At 39.2% G+C, this 19,253-nt stretch overlaps 1 protein-coding gene across 5 annotated transcripts in view; it reads left to right on the top strand.

Moving 5' to 3' along the window:
• The window catches only part of bcl9 (BCL9 transcription coactivator), a 37,289-nt gene that overhangs the window by 11,297 nt on the left and 6,739 nt on the right, over positions 1-19,253 (top strand). For 3 of the 5 annotated variants that reach the window (XM_011489871.4, XM_078939995.1, XM_011489870.4), the window contains 4 exons: positions 15,698-16,168; positions 18,288-18,601; positions 18,805-18,912; positions 19,039-19,225. In XM_011489871.4, the coding sequence (XP_011488173.1) occupies positions 15,882-16,168; positions 18,288-18,601; positions 18,805-18,912; positions 19,039-19,225 (896 nt within the window). In that variant the 5' untranslated portion in view covers positions 15,698-15,881. The remainder of the gene's footprint in view (positions 1-15,697; positions 16,169-18,287; positions 18,602-18,804; positions 18,913-19,038; positions 19,226-19,253) is intronic. The other 2 variants (XM_020713262.3, XM_078939996.1) reach the window with 1 other exon arrangement.

Below are 19,253 nucleotides of genomic sequence, written 5' to 3' on the forward strand. Positions count from 1 at the left end.
TTTATGTGCAACAAGTAGACAGAAATGGCCAACAGAGCACATATTGAAATACTTTTCTGACTTGCCTAGATCAACGATTAATATTTTTTCACACTAAAAGCAAAAAGAACGATAGATTATTTCTGAAGAGCGTAGAGAGTTTGGCCCTAAATATCCGCTGTTACTTATTTATTTCATATATAATGGTTGGTGCAGGCAGGCAAAAAATTTATTTTTCCTGTCTTTGTTTCCTTGCAGGCTTTCATTTACTTCTATTCGCATCTGCCGCTGTTTATGAGCTTTATCAAAACTGCTTAATTCAGAATATCTCTGCAACAAACCGTGGCTTAATATTATTGTAAAAGCAACAATAGAGAGAGACGGCCATGTTACATCAGCTGTAAACGCCTTTCTGTTAGCAAATATACTCCCTGAAAATGGGTTCAGTTTGCTAAACCGATGCTGTTTCTTTGATGTTCACGGCCGTCTGCAAATCTGTGCAGGAATCTGAGACTTTTAAAAAAAATCTATTTGTGCGAATAAGATATCACAAAATATTTATTTTTCCATTAACGTTAAACATGCCCACTATTTTTAGCCTCTAAAACACACTTTGGGGTTTAGTTATTGTTCCGAAAACATGGATAATAAAGCACAAACAATTTGCACGGAGATCCCTGGCTTAGAGTACCATTGTGTGGTTAAAGACCCACCCCAGATGAAAATTGTGTTTTTAACGTGTTGTTGGGGCATTTTTCTGATGATGGAGGGCATACATTAAAAAAACGAGTTTAAAAATTATATTTATTAGTTTTTTTTTAATTCAAATAATTGTGAATCTTGTGCAGATGAAAAAATATCATAAAAAAGAGCTTATTTGTAATGTAGAAAATACACTAGGCAGGCCATAAGCTTCCTGCTCTGCTCCATTTTGATGCATTCACTTGCAGATAAATGGGTCCATGTAGGTCTTAGTCTTCCTGGTCTGAGCTGACATCTGGCTCAAAACTAAACAGCTGGATAGGAACAGTATCACTCGCCATTTGTGTTCCACCGCTGATGTTAGGTTGAGGGTGTGAAGGACTGTAAGCTAGTGGGGGAGCGTGTGACCGGAGATCTCTCAGTAACAGGGAGGGGAGGTGTGGGTTGCTCTGTGCCAGTGGCCCCGCCCACAACTCGGAGGGGAATTTCTAATGAACTACTGGCGCTCTGCAAAAATGATGTCCTGGAAAACGACACAGGTTCTTGGACTTTGGCTAAAAAAGGGTAAAATCATAATTTTAATATCATTGTGAACGCTTTAAAAATGTCTCCAAAGATGATCCGAGTCTTTAAGACTGTAAAGAATTGGAATGCTTGTTGATTTAGGTGTTTACTTTGCTCTTTTGGGATTTTTTAAATAACTGATTTTAGTGTTTTTTTATCAGCGGGCTACTTTTGCCAACTTTATGTTGCCATAAACAGCAACGCATGTCAGACAATATTAGCAGTTAAGCAATCATGCATGTCTCTGTGTGCACGTGTACATTGCAGCATGACTGTATATTTAATTGGGCACTTCTTAGCTGGTGTGTTTAAAATTCCATTGAAATGACACAGCAAATGAGGGTTAATTCATGGAAACAATCTGGCTTATATTCACAGCTCATTTTGTGGCATGAAGAGGAAGTGCAACACTGTTTATTGAAAAACCATGTTTTTGTGCTGCTTGGATTTATGTATCTTTTTTATTTTTTTTTAGCCAAGCATTGCTTTTCTGTGTTTAATTTCAAACCTCAGTTTCCTCTCCGTCTTGTTGATTTGAATGAGCAGAACAATCTGATGTTTGCTTTTGTTTGCCTGATTGTTCTTCGTTGTGAGTCTAAATATAGCCATTAAGAAAGGGCTGCAAATGTCTTTACTTTACCTCAACGCTTAGCAAGACTTCTAAAAACAGGCAAGCGACGGGATTTCCCACAAATCTGTGGAAGACGTCCTCCCAGCATGAGCGAGGGAGGAATGCGTCTTGAGAGTAGGAGGGAGGGTCGCCCGGATGGATGGAGGGAGGGAGATGTGGACCAAAGAGCATGGTGGAGGGAAAGGAGGAAAGAGGGGTCTCCACGAGGGCAGCAGAGTTTCTTTTAAACAAGGGCTGTTTCTGTCTGACTTCTCACTGGAGCTACAAACAGGAGAGAGCCTCTGTTGGAAAAACAAACCCATATGAGTGCATTTTACTCATTACTGCGAGCAGCATCGCTGCCACAGCTGTTCCAGTGCCGGATCTTAACAAAGCACAGTGCTTCTGCTTAATTGGGTACTTTTAGAGGAGTTAAATCTGCTTCAAACTTTTGAGAACACACATGTCTGACAGGAGAAAAGGAACTATGAATGAGAAAAATGGCCAGGTAAAGCATATTGACTCATAAACACCTGTACCTGTCGGCTTTTCCTTTCATATCAGAAACATCAGCGTAAACGTATGGGCCTGAATATTTACTGGTTAATCATACTTGTTGCTATATTGTGTATTTTTTCTGGCATTGACTGGATATAAGAACTGGACCAAGTGACCTCCCTCCCTTGGCGGTCCAAAAAGGAAGTACCTGCTGGTTCCAAGAAGATGTAATCTCATAGACTTCTATAGAGAAATAAACACCTATATCTCAGTCATTCTATTTGTCAGGATAATCATTGTTTTATTTTTTTTTTACATATTTTTTTCTTAATGTTTTTTTTTCCTGTAGTGCAGGTTTTCATGTTACAAACTGGCCAATCAGATGCCTCGATTAAAAGTAAGCAGTGCCTGCTGTCCCCCACTTTGAACGGTAGAAGCATTTGATTGACATATTTTGCGTAGCCTGCTTTAAAGTGGTAGGGATGTGAACTTTCAACAAACTCTCTCCTGATTGGTGAGAATGGTTGCTATATAAACGAATCGGACCGATCATTGCTTAGTGAGGATTTCTGACCCCAACAGGGCAACCTCTGTATCACAAAACACAGTGACTTAATTTTGTTCGAGCCGGAAGCCATTTTCCTTGAGTGATGTCACACTCACTCGCTCCAGGTCTCATATTCAGTCAATGTTCACAGGAGGTCATGTGTCACGTGTTGTGCTGTCTCTTGAGATAGTCTTAGATTTCCACCAATTATCAGGACAATTAGCCTCGCTTGACAAGTAAATATTTTTTAGAATTTTTCTTAATTGACCTATAAGCTGGCTGTGTTTCGTTCTGAGCCTACATGATCAGAGCAGAACAATTTCTGCTCCAATCTAATTTTCTTAAATGTAAATTTATGTTTTCAGATTTCCATTTTTAAAGCAAACATTTTTTGGTCATAAATATAAAACTGAAGAAAGAAAATTATAAATCCTTACATTAAAAAAGTATATATACTAATTGTTTTTGTCAGTCACATCAGCATAAATTGTGCAGCAGCATTGGTAGCCATGAAGAAGTGATCACTTGTGGACAAGCTACTCCTTTTTAGCCCGAGATGTGGAGACGGACAGCAGATGGACAGAGATGGAACTGTAGGGTGAAGTGATTGAGCTGGAGTTCAGAGCGAGCCAGAGTGCTGAGTGGCTGTCCTGCTGCTAGAGCTGGCCGCCACACACATGGCACGGTGCCCAGGCTACGCTAGCAGATGTGTCTGTAGTGACTCAGCTGTGTGTGCGCTGGTGTCCACTCCACGCCTGGGACATAGACACCCACCCGCACCGCTCTGTGAAGAGGACGGTTTGTGTAACGACTCTCCCCTTCTACTGGTAAATCTGTGTCACAACCACTTCCTGTCGTGTTTTCATTGTCGTCTCCGTTCTTTTGAAGGACGCGCCGTGATTTCTTGACAGCCTGCTCTGAGATGACACACTGTGACATTACACACATGTCCCCTCCATGGGGATAAGGGGGTGTCATCTTGGAGGCTGGGTTTCTAAAATAAATTCAATAATGATCTTTGTATATCTATATCGGTTCATCAAATCCATGAATCAACTTTTTATTGAAGCAAAATTAGGCAAAACATATGTTTTTATTATTATATTATTGTAGCGATTCATTTTAACAATTAGATTCATAAAATAATTTCTGGTTGCTGATGTGATTTATAGTCCATTGCTTCATCTTGAACCATCTGATTGACTGACCCAAAATTTCTACCAGCGGGACTCTGAGATAAATACCTGGTACTGAACAGTGCAGGAGAATATTTTTTGTACTTCTTGCCAGATAATCAAGTGTAAATCAAATAACAAACAAGTAAAAAAGAACTAATGGTAAATCCATTTACATTTGAGTTTCCTAAAGTTCAGCCCACTGTTGTTTTTCCACATCGAAACAATCCAAAGGGAACATTATTAAAACATTCAACCACACTGTATGGTCACATGACTTTGCTAAATTCAATGTTTCCACATATTGGACTGGAATCATGTCTTTATCATTTTTTGATCAAGCCATCACATGTGTGCTGTCCGGGGTGATGGTCGTTTTTACGTTATAGTAAAATAAACCTTCTGTACCTAAGTCCAAATGGTATTTTCCAGGATCGATACGTTCAATTTATTTCATTTTGAAACCATTTTTAATGGTATGGTTTTATTCGATGAACAGCTTGTCTCAGACAGATCAATCTGGTTGGATTGTAGGAATATAAAGCGATTCATCGATTAAGTTGGTTAATAGTTGCACCCAAAGTTTTTATCACTTGTACTGTGAAAAATGTGTTTTATTTTATAACCAAATAACAATTGGTTTTGAGTGTCATTTGGAATAATAGGTATTTGATTCAATCATAAACTTGTGAATGAAACTGAATATATTCAGTATTTTGGCAGGGATTCAGGTTCTCAGCAGGGGACAGCAATGTGGAAAAATCATAAAGTCGGTTACTGGGAAGATGGTAAGACCAAGACATGGCTTATTTATCTCTGGGAAAAGTAAAACAGTTGAAAGAAGGGTTTTCCCACACCATTTTAATACTTCAGTGGGCAGATAATTCTGGCATCCCACTCAGATATTTTTGTCTTACAATCCATAGTAGGCAACTATACCCATGTTGGGCTGTGCGTAGAGCTGTAGTTCAGCTTCTCCGCGCTTTGTCTAACATTCACACTGACCAGCTCAGTGGCCTTGTTACAGTGTCCGCCCTGTAACTGGAAGGTCGTGGGTTCAAACCCAGGCCGAGTCATACCAAAGACTTTAAAAATGGGATCCAGTCGGCATTAAGTGGTTGGATTGGGGGATTAAGCCACCAAATGGTTCCAGAGTGCGGCTGTGTCTGCAGCTCACCGCTCCCCCAGGGGATGGGTCAAATGCCGAGAACAAATTTCGCAGACCTAGGTGTGTGACAGATGGTGGGTCTTTAACTTGGGACTTTAACTCTTTACATCGGCCCATTCCTTCCTGATGCACACGGTATCCTGCATGGGAGAGGTGTCTCATGAATGCTACTCCACTTACAATTGCTAAACAGATTTAGTGGCATAGACTCTTTTGCCAACTTCAGATTTGTGTATATTTATAGCAGCAATGCATTAACCCTTAAAATCAACAGTGATGGTTTTCTGAATGAGGCCAGGGCTGGCTCCTCAGGTACAAAGTGTTGATACTCCTATCAGTTCATAACCATAATTGTCAAACAGATGTAGCAGTTAAATACTCGCCTACAGTCTGTTCTGCTCAGCAGCTGCACAGCTCAGACAAATGGGGCATTCAGTTTCTTCTAATGGAATATAAATAAGTCACAAATATAATCTGGTTATGTCAGAAAGCCTGATAATGAATGGGAATAGTCAGACCACAATGAAGGCAATCTGACTCGATCAGACTTCAGTGTTTGTGAGTTTCTCTACAGTAAAAGATGAAAGTTTTTGATTTTTTTTTTTTTTCACCAACCAAACAATGAAATTTCTGTGCTTCAGATGTTACAGTATGTGAGCTCTTAAAACTTTTTGTTTTTGCTTATTATTATTACATTATTATTATTATTAATTAAGCATCTTTCCTGAATGGCAGCCAAATATCCAGGCGAATTCTATTTATGCCTGCCTTTATGGCACAACATGAATACAGCATTACGTTTGAGTTCAAGATTGTCTTTATTCCCTCACTACACCCAAAACCCAGTGCCCTGGAAATTTCCCACCAGTCTAAAAATAAAAAGTAAAAATTTGCGTGTGCATCGATACTTACCAGATTAGCAAATACAGACCACAATGCATTCTGTTTAAACGGTTTGTAATATATTTCTTTATAAATTAATCAAGTTTTCATCTACAGAACTCTAAATTTTTTATTACTTTTTGTAAACTTTTCATTTTTAATTGTTTTTTACTTTGGAAATATGTAACGTAATTTATAGCATTAAAAAAAAGTAGGGAGCAAGTGTCTAAATTATGTTAAAATCCAGGGCATCTTGTTTGTAATGCAAGGAAGATATAGTTGATGTTGGGAGATTGTTTGTGTATTTGTTTGTTTGTTTGTTTGTTTATTCAGAAGAGCTCCGCAAAAGCATCGATAATCATGATTCCATGTCTGGGTTCATGAGATCATTCATTCTTCTTTTTCTTTTTTTTTTGCGTGATCGTTACCTTCTATACTGCAGGAGCTGCATCTGAATGAAAGCCCTGTAACCTACTGTATCTGTTTGTGGTCATTGTCCCTTATTGTTGTAATCATCTGTTTATTAGCTGCTCGTTGTTCTAAATATATATATATATATACAACAGAATACTTTGTTTATGTTGTCTCTCAAGTGATGACAATGGTACTACATACGAAGCCCAGCCCAGTTGACACGGCAACATGGTCGATGTCTTGGACGCTCAGTTCCTATGTTTGTGTACTCGCTGCTGCAACAGCAGATGCGGTATGTCAAATGTTTCAAGTCTGGCATCACAGGTCTATCTATAGTGTCACTGCGTTCCTGTCATTCTGCGTCCAGAAAAAACCATTAGTTCTCTGTCGGGTGTGGCTCTTTGGAACTTACCTCAGTAGGTGAGTGTGGAGGTATTTCCTCTGCTGAGATGAAGGTATGAATCATGACAAGGAGTTTCCTGAATTCACTGCATTCAAGATGACTGTTGTTGGGCTTTTTTCCACTTCTAGTTCTTCTTTAGTAAGAAGGAAATTGTGTTAATGATCTTTGTGTTTTAAAAAAATTAAAACCTGTGGCTATCCTACCAAATAAAAACTGTTTTGGTAAAGATTGGATCCATTACATCAAATATACTTTTCTATCATAAAGAAAGTTATTTTTCCAGGTACACTGGATATAAATATTTTTGGTAAATATTATGTTTGTAAACTCATTGGTTTTATTTGAACCTAAGAGATTCATGTTCATTTAAAGATTTCTTTCCCCTATGTTTGTCTTTGTTGTTGTTGTCTCTGAGTAGTTTAAATGTCGGGCACAAAAAATGAGATTCTTCAAGTAAACATAATCTTTTTAAAATCATTTCTTGGTTGGTAACATGAGTGAATATGAATCTGTTTGGGGATGGAAAAGCTTTCTCTATTACTGAGGGTTTGTTGGTTCAATGCCGACGGCAGAGCTTTCTGAGAGAAAACTGACGAGAGAGAAATAATACTTTGATTCAGCCCTAAACAAATAATGGGCTGAAGCCGTTCTTGAGATGGAGGCCGAGCAGATGCAGGGTTGGGGAGCTGGAGAGGCAGAGAGAGCAATACTCCATTGTGACTGAACTGCAAAATGGGATTTGCATAAATAAGGCTGAACCATCAGCAGGCCCTTTACAGCCACCAGCGGCGCTGAGATGAGGGAAGCGCGGTGGTGTGTATTTGTGTGCACTTGCAGTTGGAGGTTCTTTTTCCCTTTTTTAAATATGTCTATTGTTGGGTTTAAGTCACTTGACTGGTTTGACACTGAGGTCAGGGTTTTTTTTTAAAAGTTATTTCTGCTGATCCGTCACTTCAACTTCTGCGTAGACAGGTGGATGTTCCAATACTATAAAGTCAACTTAGATTTCAAAGTTTGGGAAAACTACTTTCCAGTTTGACAGCGGTTCACATAGGGATGAAATGAAGCCCTGAAGTCTATTACCACCTGCAGGCCAAAGCGCAAACATAATTCCAGTTTCTGCATCTTTTTAATATTTGTATTGCAAACAAAAAGAGAGATGGATAGAAGAAGAGCAATTTCTGGACTATTTCTGGCTATTTCTGGCAGCTTTGACAATGACTGATCAAACAGACATTTTGCTTTTAAAGGTTTCTGACTGGTAGGACCTGCATATGTCCAGGTGATGGGCTTAGCAAATGCATGCTTAAAAATTGAGTCACTTATTCAAAATAAATTTAAATACATTTTTGCCAAATGACAAACCGTTCAAACGGAATGCTTTATGGTATATTTCCTTATCTGATTCTCTTAATGCTGAGTATCAACCAAGTGCGTGTGACATCACGCATAGAAAAGGGATTTACCTCTGGCCCCAACCAAATCAAGTCAATTCAGTCGCCATTTTTTTGCAAAATGGGACACCATGTTGGAATCAGATGTCATCAGTAATAGGTGATTGGTCCAATTAAGTCTCAGTCTGTGTTTCTATGGTAACTACTCTCGCCAGTCAAGAGTAAGTTTGTTGGAAACAACCCTTAGACTTTACTGCCGGCTACACAAAATCTGTCAAACATTTCAAACGCTCGACACGGGGGTCAGCAGGCACCACATACTTTCATAGATGCTTCTGATTGGACAGTTTATAACGGGAATAACTTGCCCTACAAAATATATGGTAAAAAATTAGGATGTTTAAAAAATATAGCAGAGCAAGAATGGTTATTCTGACAAATATAATAACTAAGTACCAGTTTATTATTTCTCAACAGAAGTCTTTGGGATTTTGGCTTCTTGGAGCCAGTGAGTACTCCCTGTTTGGCACACGAGGTGGGAGTGGTCGCCCAGTCCAGTCCTCTTATACAGTCAATGTAATTAACGTAGACAAAATATTTGTCATAGACCCATATGCACTTTTCAGTGAAATATTATTCCGAATGTAAAACTGTCAAAGTGTTCAACATATCGCCGCATTTGTGTTTGTTTTATGAAATGCAACTGAACCTTTTATTTTTAATAGGAGTCGAGGTAAAAGCTCAAAAAAAGGCTAAAGTAGGCAGTTGCTGGTAGACCCTGGTGTCAGTGGATTCCTTGTTACAGCTGCGTCAGCAAGCTTGTTAATTAGTATCTCATTAGTGTGCATCTGGAGCAAACATGTGATTGACAGTTCATGCTGTTTGAGTCGTCATGTGTGTTCATCCTCACACCAGGCGCATTTGTGCCAGCTTTGGAAACTCACTTGGACACCTATTCAAACTAGTGGTGACGACGATTCCTATCAATTTAACTGGATTCTGTTGGTCAAATTCATGTGGGAGGGCTATAAAAGAACATATGTGCATTATTACGCATATGGCCTATATATTGGAATATGCAGGCCAGCAAAGAAGAGGACAAAGTGACAAATGGTCAGTCTGTTGCAGTGTAGGATTTAGCGAAAATGTCTGAAGTGTCTTGATCAATATTTTTTTCTGTAAATGAAAGAAATGACCACATTTTTCTCCCTGGAAGGAGGAGACTTTATCTGATCGTTTTAGTAACTTTCCATGACCAAACATAATGAGTCCTTTTTATAATGTTGGGTGTGTCTAAAAGGTAAACATTGTTCTTGAGTCATTTAGACCCTTGAATTTTACCCATTCAAGTCAACACTAACGCATTTAATACAGAGTCGAAATTAACTTTACATTCTTTTTAAAGGCTGAGAGTGAATATTATATTATTTTTGCTTTGTTTTATGTGTCATTTTTTTGTATCAGGCCTAAAAAAACTGAAATTAAATATTTCAAACTTGTGTAAACTTAGTGGCCTCAAAGTAGCAACCATACTATAGGCTCCTGAGAGTCTTTTCTATAGTAGACATTGGTTTTTAGGTTGTCATTTTAACTGATTTGAACTATCCTAACATTTTTAAGAACATGACATGTATTTTTTTTTGATAAGTCAGAGGAACTTTGGTGTCTTCCTGGTGAGACAAGATGGAGACATTGATGATTTTTGTTTTTCCCTCTTGATTTTTTAGAAAGGTAAAAAAATGATTGTTTGGTTTAGAAACCTTATAATCGCATATCATTTATTATTTTTATTTCTAAAGATTATTTTATTTAATTTGTGTTTTAAAAAAATCAAACTTGAGTCAATCCTCATTTAGAAAATGGAAAATGTTTCAATTTTCCTGTAAATATTTTGTATTTTTCCAGGAAATTGCTTTGTAATTGGTTTTAATATTGGAATGAATAATCATACCAATGAAAGTCTAACCTTTTTTTCTTTTAATGTACTGTCTATGTCACAAGTGTTGTTTATAAATAACCATAATCAGTTTAAATGAAAAATCAGAAAACTAATGGAGGTTTAATTAGATCACATTGAATTGTAACTACAATGTAATCATGAAGCTGTGAGTTCAAACCTAAACAACTGAATCTTTTGGCAGTGGTACGGGAACTTTAAATGGCTTAGTGTAAATTCAGACTTCAACTGCAACATATAAATAAGAGGATAACTTCTTGTTAATATTGTAGGTGAGGATTGGAGTAAAGTTGCTGGAGAAATTACACCTGTGACGGCATTACAGGGTAGAGAGCCTTGATAGACCTGAAATGTTTGGTCACTTGTCAACGTCCAAACCAGGAATGAAGAAGCGCTGCAGGGGAATGCCAACTGTAGGTACAGATCACTCACTGCAGAGAGGGAAGATAACCCCTCACAGAAAAGAGATGGGTCTGACTGCCCCAACTTAAAGATGTAGGAGGACTTCGGTTAAAGCAGCAGTGTTTTGTGCTTTCTGTCTCCCAAGTGTGACTTGTATCTAGCTGGAGGCTTTCTAACTTCTCATATTAGAAGAATGAACTGACTCTTCAATTCAGTCTGCCGTTTGTCTTGTGACAAAATCTTTTGTTCTGTGGCTCGTTCATTTCATAGAGTAAAGAAGATCTTTGCCTCTCGCGCAACATCAGGAAAAACCACCATATATATCCCATGTTTTCATAATGTTTGTGAAAACGCGATATAAATTACTATGGCTGAATATTCCCATAACAATGATTATATTATATAAAAAAATATTTTAATAACCTTCCCAATCTACCATTTGGTTCCAAAACCTTTAACAAATCAGTAGACTCTCAACTGACTTCTCAGTCCTAAGAAAGTTCTCTTTTATCTTGATGTCTCTGTTTCTTCCAGTCGGATTTATGTCTTCGCCGTTTTATAGCCAATGACCTCCTCATGGCAGCTGACCCTGCTTTATTCACCATCCTCCTTGATCTTTGACACACTTTCCTACACTGTGCAACTCCATAAACTCTCCTCTATAAGCCACTCCACCCCCTCAGATCCCAGCCCTCTCTTGTTGCATCTGGTATGCCTCAGAGCTCCGTCCTGGGGTCTTTACTTTTCAATATTTACCTCCTCTCCTTTGGTAATATCTGCCACTAATACAATTTAAATTTTCATTGCAATACTGATGACACCCTGCTCTATTTATCCAATAAAACTAACTTCACAACCCTTACTACTTTTTTTATCCCTGTTCTTTTTGAATTAAAATCCTAGTTCACTTTCAGATTCCTTGAACTAAATGGTGACAAAAGAGATATTCTTAGTAAAACAGCATTTCTATCCAAAATTAACAGTTTCTAATTTTCCACCTCCATATGTGAAGTGAATGAGTGTCATTCTGTACTCTATCATTCCACTCATATCAACTAACTACCTCACTCAGTCACATATTTTCATCTACGTACCATCAGTCCCCCTACTACGTCTTATCTGTTCCACCACCTCTTTACCTTCTGCATTGATTTTATGTAATTTTCTTCTCTATGGGCTCCCTCATAAAATACACTTCAGGTTGTTTAAAACTCAGCTGTTGGCATGATCACTAAAACTCCCTCTTATGCTGCGTTCAATTTCAATGTTTATTCACAGTACAGATTCAATCTGAGGTCCTGCAATTTGAGCGTCAGGCACAGCACATTAGTCTGAAAGCAGCACAACTTGGGCATTGTGGCGCGTCCAGAGTTAAAAGAAAATCTGAACTTGGAAGATTGGTCTTATCAACCAATCAGGAATTCAGTTTTGGCCTGTGATGTGTTCAGCAGGTGGAGTCTAAAATCACCACGGGGGAGAAGCTGATCGGCCGAGTTCTGAACTTTGAGATATTTTTATTATTTGCATAAAGACAATAACAAAAAGATTCCTTACTTTTATTGTTTTTCGTGGTTTATTTTTTTTCCCCCCATGGAATAATGCGGGGCAACAAGTTGTCAAATAGTGCCACATCTCCGGCACGTCTAAATAGTGGCGGCCGACGGAAATTTGACGCGCGAATCGCGTTCGGTGTGAACACAGCATTACCACTACATCACCCCTATCCTTCAGGAAATATAACATATAACATATAAATATGTTTTAAAAATCCTTCGCTACCCCACCCCACCCTAAAATCTTCACATCTCAATTCCCTCTCGTTCCCGTCTTCCTCCATCCAATTCACATTTCCTACTGTTCGGCTCTCTATCATGGATAGGGTGGACCATTCTGGTACTCTGCCCCCCAAACTCAGGAACCCTCACGGCCCCTACATGTCTAACAAAAGCTTCCGTTCCCTTTTTTAAAACAAGTCTAACAACTCACCAGTTTAAATGAGCCTATGTGTTGAATTTTTACTGTTTATTTTTATTTATTTATTTAACAATTAGTATTTCTTGCTGTTTTATCATACCTTTTCTTCTTTTTATTCTGTATTTGATTTGATTTGTACAGTGTCCTTGGGTTGAATGAATCATCATGATCAAAATCGTATATTAGCTTTAAGACTTCAGAAAGTAAACTACTCAAAACACCATTTAAAAAACAAACAAATGACAAATTCTGTTAAACTAAATGTTTTAGTTCATTTGCAGCAGTGATGTTACATAATTCATATTTAGATACTTAAATAACTGTAGACACATTGAGCAGCCTAATTACTGCTAAAACAAGAGAATCATGAATATAGTTTGACTGATACGAGAAGAGTACGGTACATTCATCTTCTTGCTTGACTTAAACAATCACTTTTCCTACAATACACCAGTATGTCCTGTGACCTGACATTTGCAGGTAACAGGAGGCCACCTGTTATTAGAAAGCAGGTCGTGTACAATAGCAATGCTGCACTAAAGTGAATTGTGTTATAGAAACAAAACATAAAAAGCATTTGTGTGTCTTATCTCAGCTTCCTGTATCCTCTGTTTAGTTTTGCAGCATGCACTCTCCACTTCATCCTTCATGCAAACACGGCCTCTGCATCTCCTCTGCCCCATTGTCCCAGTCCTCCCTGTTGAGCTCTTCCCCAGTCTGTCAGGCCTTGGACGCAGCAGGACACATTGTTTATGGTGTAGAAGTCAGTGAAGATGCTCTCATGATGCTGAATGATGGCTAATTAATGACACTCCTAGGCCCATCTGGACAGCGGGCCCACGACAGTATGTTTACACATGCTTGACACTGCTGCTGTGAATTACACAATGCTGTGTGCTACAGAGCTACTGTACTTTAGTAAGCCAAAACACAATCAAATTTCGAATTAAAATTCTTTTTTAGCTTGCAAACCTTCACTATGAATGTTGGCCTTACTGTCTTTGAGTTTGTAGATGAAGATGTTTTTGGTTGTCTGTCTTCATTTGTCCAAAACACAGAACTCACCATATGGATTTTCCTGCTTTTTATTTTGTGTATCTATCTTTTTGACACTACTGAATATAATTATATAAGCTCCTTTTTTGCTACTGTTTATGACTTGTCACATTGTTTGGCTCTTTTTTCCCCCAAACTCTACAGGAACAAAACTGTAGAAAGAATGTAGAAGCCCTTAATGGGAGTCGAATGAGTATTTAGTCCTTTAGGTCATTGTTTTGTTAGGGCCACATCGTTAATCCCACACTCTAGTATTATATCCAGCTGTTATCTAATATTATGACCATCATTTTATAAATATCTACCAATGTACTGAGGTCTTCTAATCAGCCCCCTCCAGTCTTGGCTAGCAAATACGTTCTCTCCTCTATAATTGATTAGTTAAAATCACATCAGTGCCTCTACCAGTCTGCATGATGGACTGATTCCTAACAACAGCTTGAATTTGTTTTTGTAGAACATGAATTGACTCATATCTGATTGTAATTGAGTCAAAAATGCACAATGTTTATTGCTAGTTTTCAAAAGGATTTTTCTTTATAAAAGGAGTTTTTATTAGTAGGAAGGGGGATCTTATTCCCAAAGGTTTGTGCTTTCAAGCACAACCTTGCTGTTGTGTCAAACTCAAATCTTCAGAAGTAGGTAAACTGTTGTCCTCGAACAGCAAAATCAGTGCACAAAAACGCCTATAAGTCATGTGATCTCAGTTGGTGGTGTCTTGAGTTGATGTCACTGACGTACGACTCGCATTTACCGGGGAACATCCGATTTGTCTGCTTACATGGCACACGCAAATGCACGTATCCGATTCATATCAGATTTATTTCCACATATGAATGAGGCCTGAATCTGATTTGGAAAAAAAAAAAAAACTGAATCCATGCGCTTTTTTCCTGCTTACACTTTCATCGGTCATGTCCGATCTGTGCCACATGAGAGGAAAAGATCGGAATTGGGTCACTTGAACCATGCAGTGTAAATGGGGCCTGAGAGAATGAGTGTGGTAATGCGGATTTCTTGTCCATTATCTCCTTATGCCGCTGTTTAAAAAAAGACTTGTTGGTTGCCAAAAGACCCAGGTGTAGTTTGGAGGATTGTTGGTTTTGGCTTCTAAATTTGCACTTTGCCCTAATAAATAAAAACATTAATTATTGATGATTTTAACAGAAAATTTATTGTGATTTCATGACTTGATATAGACTGTTCCTGTTTATAACTTTTAAATGAACATTTGTATTCCTTTATGTATTATGGACGTCCAATGTTGTGGGTTCGATTCCCGCCTTGCCCGCCCATGTGTAGGAGTGTTCATGGGCGAGACACTGAACGCCACCTTGCCTCTGGTGGAAGGTTGGCGCCAGTGTTCGGCAGCGGAGCCGCCATCAGTGTGTGAATGTGTGAATGGGTCTGTGACTGTAAAGCGCTTTGGGCCTTCGAAGATTACATTGGCCATCATTTATTTAAAGGAAATCGTGAATCGGTTATATTTTAAGTGTGGATGCACTATGATAATCCATTTTTCTGTTCTTTAACAACCAAGTATTCTGTGTAGTTTAACCTGTAATATTATTGTGTTAAAAGTATAAGCTATTTTCCTAACTAAGACTTACGCAGCGTTGTGTTGTATGGAAAGCAAGATTTTTTTGTCTTTAAAATGTGTTAAAATACTTTTTGGAAATCCAAATGTTTCTGCTGATTGGCTCCTGTCAGGGGCAACAACAAGTGGTTGGGTCAGTTAAGGTGACGTAGTTCTGATATTTATTAGTAACACTGGGGGCTTCCCACTTAAATGTCAAAGTTACCTCAGGAGAGGCTGTCTGGTGTAATCGGCTACTACATCTTCTATTAACTCATTTGATAATTGGAATACACGTTTTTCCATCTTTCACTCATACAACAAAAAGTGATCCTGTTATTCGGGATGTTTTTTATGACCAGGATTCTGTTTTTTTCTCTCCTTTTTTCTCAACAGTGTGCCTGAGGGCCGTTGAAAGCCCCCTTGGGGGAGTTTCATAAACGCACAAAGAAAAAGGAAACCCTTTTGGACTATTGTTTTTGTTTTTACACACACTCTTTCTCACACACACATACACACACACACACACACACTTGCACCTACACACCCACCCACACCCACAGACAAGGACATAGAGAGAATGTTGGAGGTCCAAGAGGAGAGGCCAGCGGCGGCAGGTACAGCAGCGACACACTTCAGCAAGAAGGAGCGAGGGAAGAAAGAGCGAGAGGAGGCCAAGGACGGTCGGGGGAACCTATCGAACATCGGGAATCCTGTTCCTCCTTCCAGGAACGTACGTTCAAAGGGGCCACTCACACACACAGGCAGCCCCCACCAGCTCATCACTCCTCCCTGTTCTGTAGTCCTGGGAACCCCATCAATGCACTCCAATAGGCTAAAGAACTCCCCGTCCGCCAACACACAAAGGTGAGTGGACTTTTTCTAAGCCTAAAGGTCAGTTAAATCCATTGACTGTATATGAGAACTGGACTGAGTGACTTCTCCCTCCCCCTGGGATTTCAAACAGGAAGTACCTGCTGGTTCCAAGAAGAAAAAATTCCATAGATTTATAGACAAATAAACAGCTCTTACTCAGTCACTATACATGTCAGAATAACCATTTTTGCCCTGCGACCCTTTTTTTTAAACATGCTTTTGATAATCTTGTTTTTTTTAAATTATTTTTTTTCTGTAGTGCAAGTTGTTCAAGTTATAAACTGGCCGATCAGATACCTCAATAAAAATAGGTGGTGCCTGCTAGCCCCAAGTCGAACCTTTTTAACGTTTGATTGATTTCTTTCAAGTAGTAGATGTGTAGACTTCCAAACCAGCTCACTACTTATTGGCAAGAGTGGTTGTCATAGAAATGTTGACTCGGACCGACTCAGTGCTTACTGACGACGCCTGGCGCCAACATGGAGGTATCCATATCATGAAAAAATGGTGACTTAATTGACATCATTTCGTGGGAGCCAGAAGTAAGCCATTTTCTATGGGTGACGTCCCACTCATTTGGGCCAGTTCTCGTGTACAGTCAATGGTTGGATCGCACAATAATGGAAATGGACAAATATTTAGCCTAGTCTTAGCTGCTACACACATTATGTTTCAATTAAGGTTTTTAATGAACATTTAAAGGGTAAACTTAGGGTTGTTTAACATACAATCGGATTAATATTTGTTCTTGTTAATGACAGTGTCACAATGGTATTTAACATCATGGTTATACTTGGTATTTATTGAATTTGTACATTTGTTTCTAGTAATTAAAAAAGTCTGGAACTGGAGCGTTGACTAATTGAAGGTGCTACTGATTATTCGGAGTTGCTAATAATAGTTTGCCTGGAAACTCAGGGCCGTTGTAAACGGCTTCAAAATCCAACTAAATCAAGCAGTAAAATGTCCAGAGTGTGTGGACTGTATAAGGAATATAAAAGGTGGTTTCTTTTACGTGAAACACAAATGACAGAAAATCAGCCAATAGGCTCAGTTTCTGCAGAAAGGATCCAATTTTTCAAAAAGCTTCTACGTTTTTAAAGGAGAATTCTCTTTAACTATGTGTGCAGCTAATATCATATTTATCTGATGGTTTTGGGAACAGAAAAGCTTTACATTGGCATACAGTCGTCCCTAATTCATCACAGAAGTTACAGAGATTTGTGTAAATCTAGCTAGCTGAACATATTCCATATAGGCCATATGGAGGAGGCTGAGTTCTGCATCTTAAAGGGTTGCAGAGTATGTCAATCTGCTAAAAAGTATTTCAGGCAAAATGGCAATAAAAAAATGAGGGAACAGTGAGACTGCAGAAGTTCAACTATGAAATTGCAAGGGGTCACTGTAGATAAAAACAAAGGTTGTTGCTAGCTGCCTAGAATCTATAGTAAAACCAGCTTCACTGATCAAATGTACAAGTCCCGCCCCCCCACATCCACACACACTGTTGAGAGGTTTGGAGGTGTATTTTTAATGTCTTTTAGCAAATCCAAACTGAACATCTTTGTTCCATTTCTGTTCAGTCTTGATGGGTTGCTGCTCTTGGGTCAGGGAGTACACTGGCCTTGGAAGTTGTCTTTGCTGACTCATGGTTTTCGAGTCACTGGAAACAGCTGAATTCCCTGCCAGAGTCATGGCTTTGCCTCTTCTTTTTCTTTTTCTGTATTTTTGTTTGAGCGAGTGTTCCAGATTTTAGCTGTACTCTTTGGCTCTGATTGCATTTACTTCATGGCTCTTTACAAGTTTATGTGTGTTTTGAAGAGGAGAGACGAAGCAGGAGATTGGGGTGTGGTGGGATTCTTTTTTTTTTCTTTTTTCAGTTGGATGTGTCCTGGTTTCCTGGTGTAATAACAGCAGGCATTTGCATGATTTTGATATTTTTATTTCTAATGTTGGCTTAATGGACAAAAATCAAACGTTTTCTTTTCAGAAGATGAACAAAACGAACAATAAGAACCTAACAATGTTCAGCTGTTTAGCTATTCATGCTCCACTTCTCTTTGCTGTTTTGCCTTTCGCAGATTAAAAAACAGATTTTCTTTTCTTTCAGCCCTAAACCGAAGACGGAGGCCATGGTACGATCACCTCCTGTCATGTCCCCTTCCACTGCCGCCCAGATGGACTCTAAAATACCCAATCAGGGTAAACCGGGGAGCACGGGCAACCAATCACAACCCTCTCCCTGTGACCCCAAGACCCTGGGTGCTAAAGGGGGTCAAAATGTTGCAGGTGGAATGGGGCTGAAGAACGGCCAGGGCCTGACATCAGGTCCAAGCTCCAAGGTGAAAGTCAAACGAGAGAGGAGCACCTCTGTGGAGTCGTTCGAGCAGCCGGACAGCGGCACACCCACTAGTGAGGAAAAAGGTGGGAAAGCACCACAGAGTTCTCCACTCTTGCAAATTGCATTGAAATGCTTTACAGAAGAGCTTGTTTTTAAGAAAAACTAGGATAAATATGTGATAGACGGACTTTACAGTCCCTTATCACTGCTTACCCTAATAACTCCTGTGTGTGTGTGTGTGTGTGTGTGTGTGTGTGTGTGTGTGTGTGTGTGTGTGTGTGTACAGATGGTAGCAGGGTGAAGAGGATGTGTGTGGCAGAGAGACGGCAGCCATACAGCGGAGCTGACTGGTGCTCTGGAGGAGAAAGCGATGAAGATGACAAAGGATTCTTCAGTAAGTGTCTTAAAATGTGCATCCAAGCAGGCAGGGCTTTGCCTCTCGTTTCTCACCTAAATGCTACGACTCCATTTCCCATGAAGCTCTGCTCTTCTTTAAGCCAAAGTCTCTCCTTCTTTTTAGACTGTAATTCCAGTGATCTGAAGCCCCAGGACTCTGTCACACATTCTACCTCCAATGCTGGACTCAGTCGATCCTCCACGCCTTCCCACAATACACTGGGAGGCCAAGGCTCCACAACAGAATCTGCTAGTGGACAGAAATCGGGCTCAAAACTTGTTTATGTTTTCACCACGGAAATGGCAAACAAGTAAGGAGCAGTGAAAGTGTCATTCTGT

This window comes from Oryzias latipes, chromosome 21 (assembly GCF_053564925.1).
Source record: "Oryzias latipes strain Hd-rR chromosome 21, Olatipes_Hd-rR_3.1".
NCBI classification, from domain to species: Eukaryota; Metazoa; Chordata; class Actinopteri; order Beloniformes; family Adrianichthyidae; genus Oryzias; species Oryzias latipes.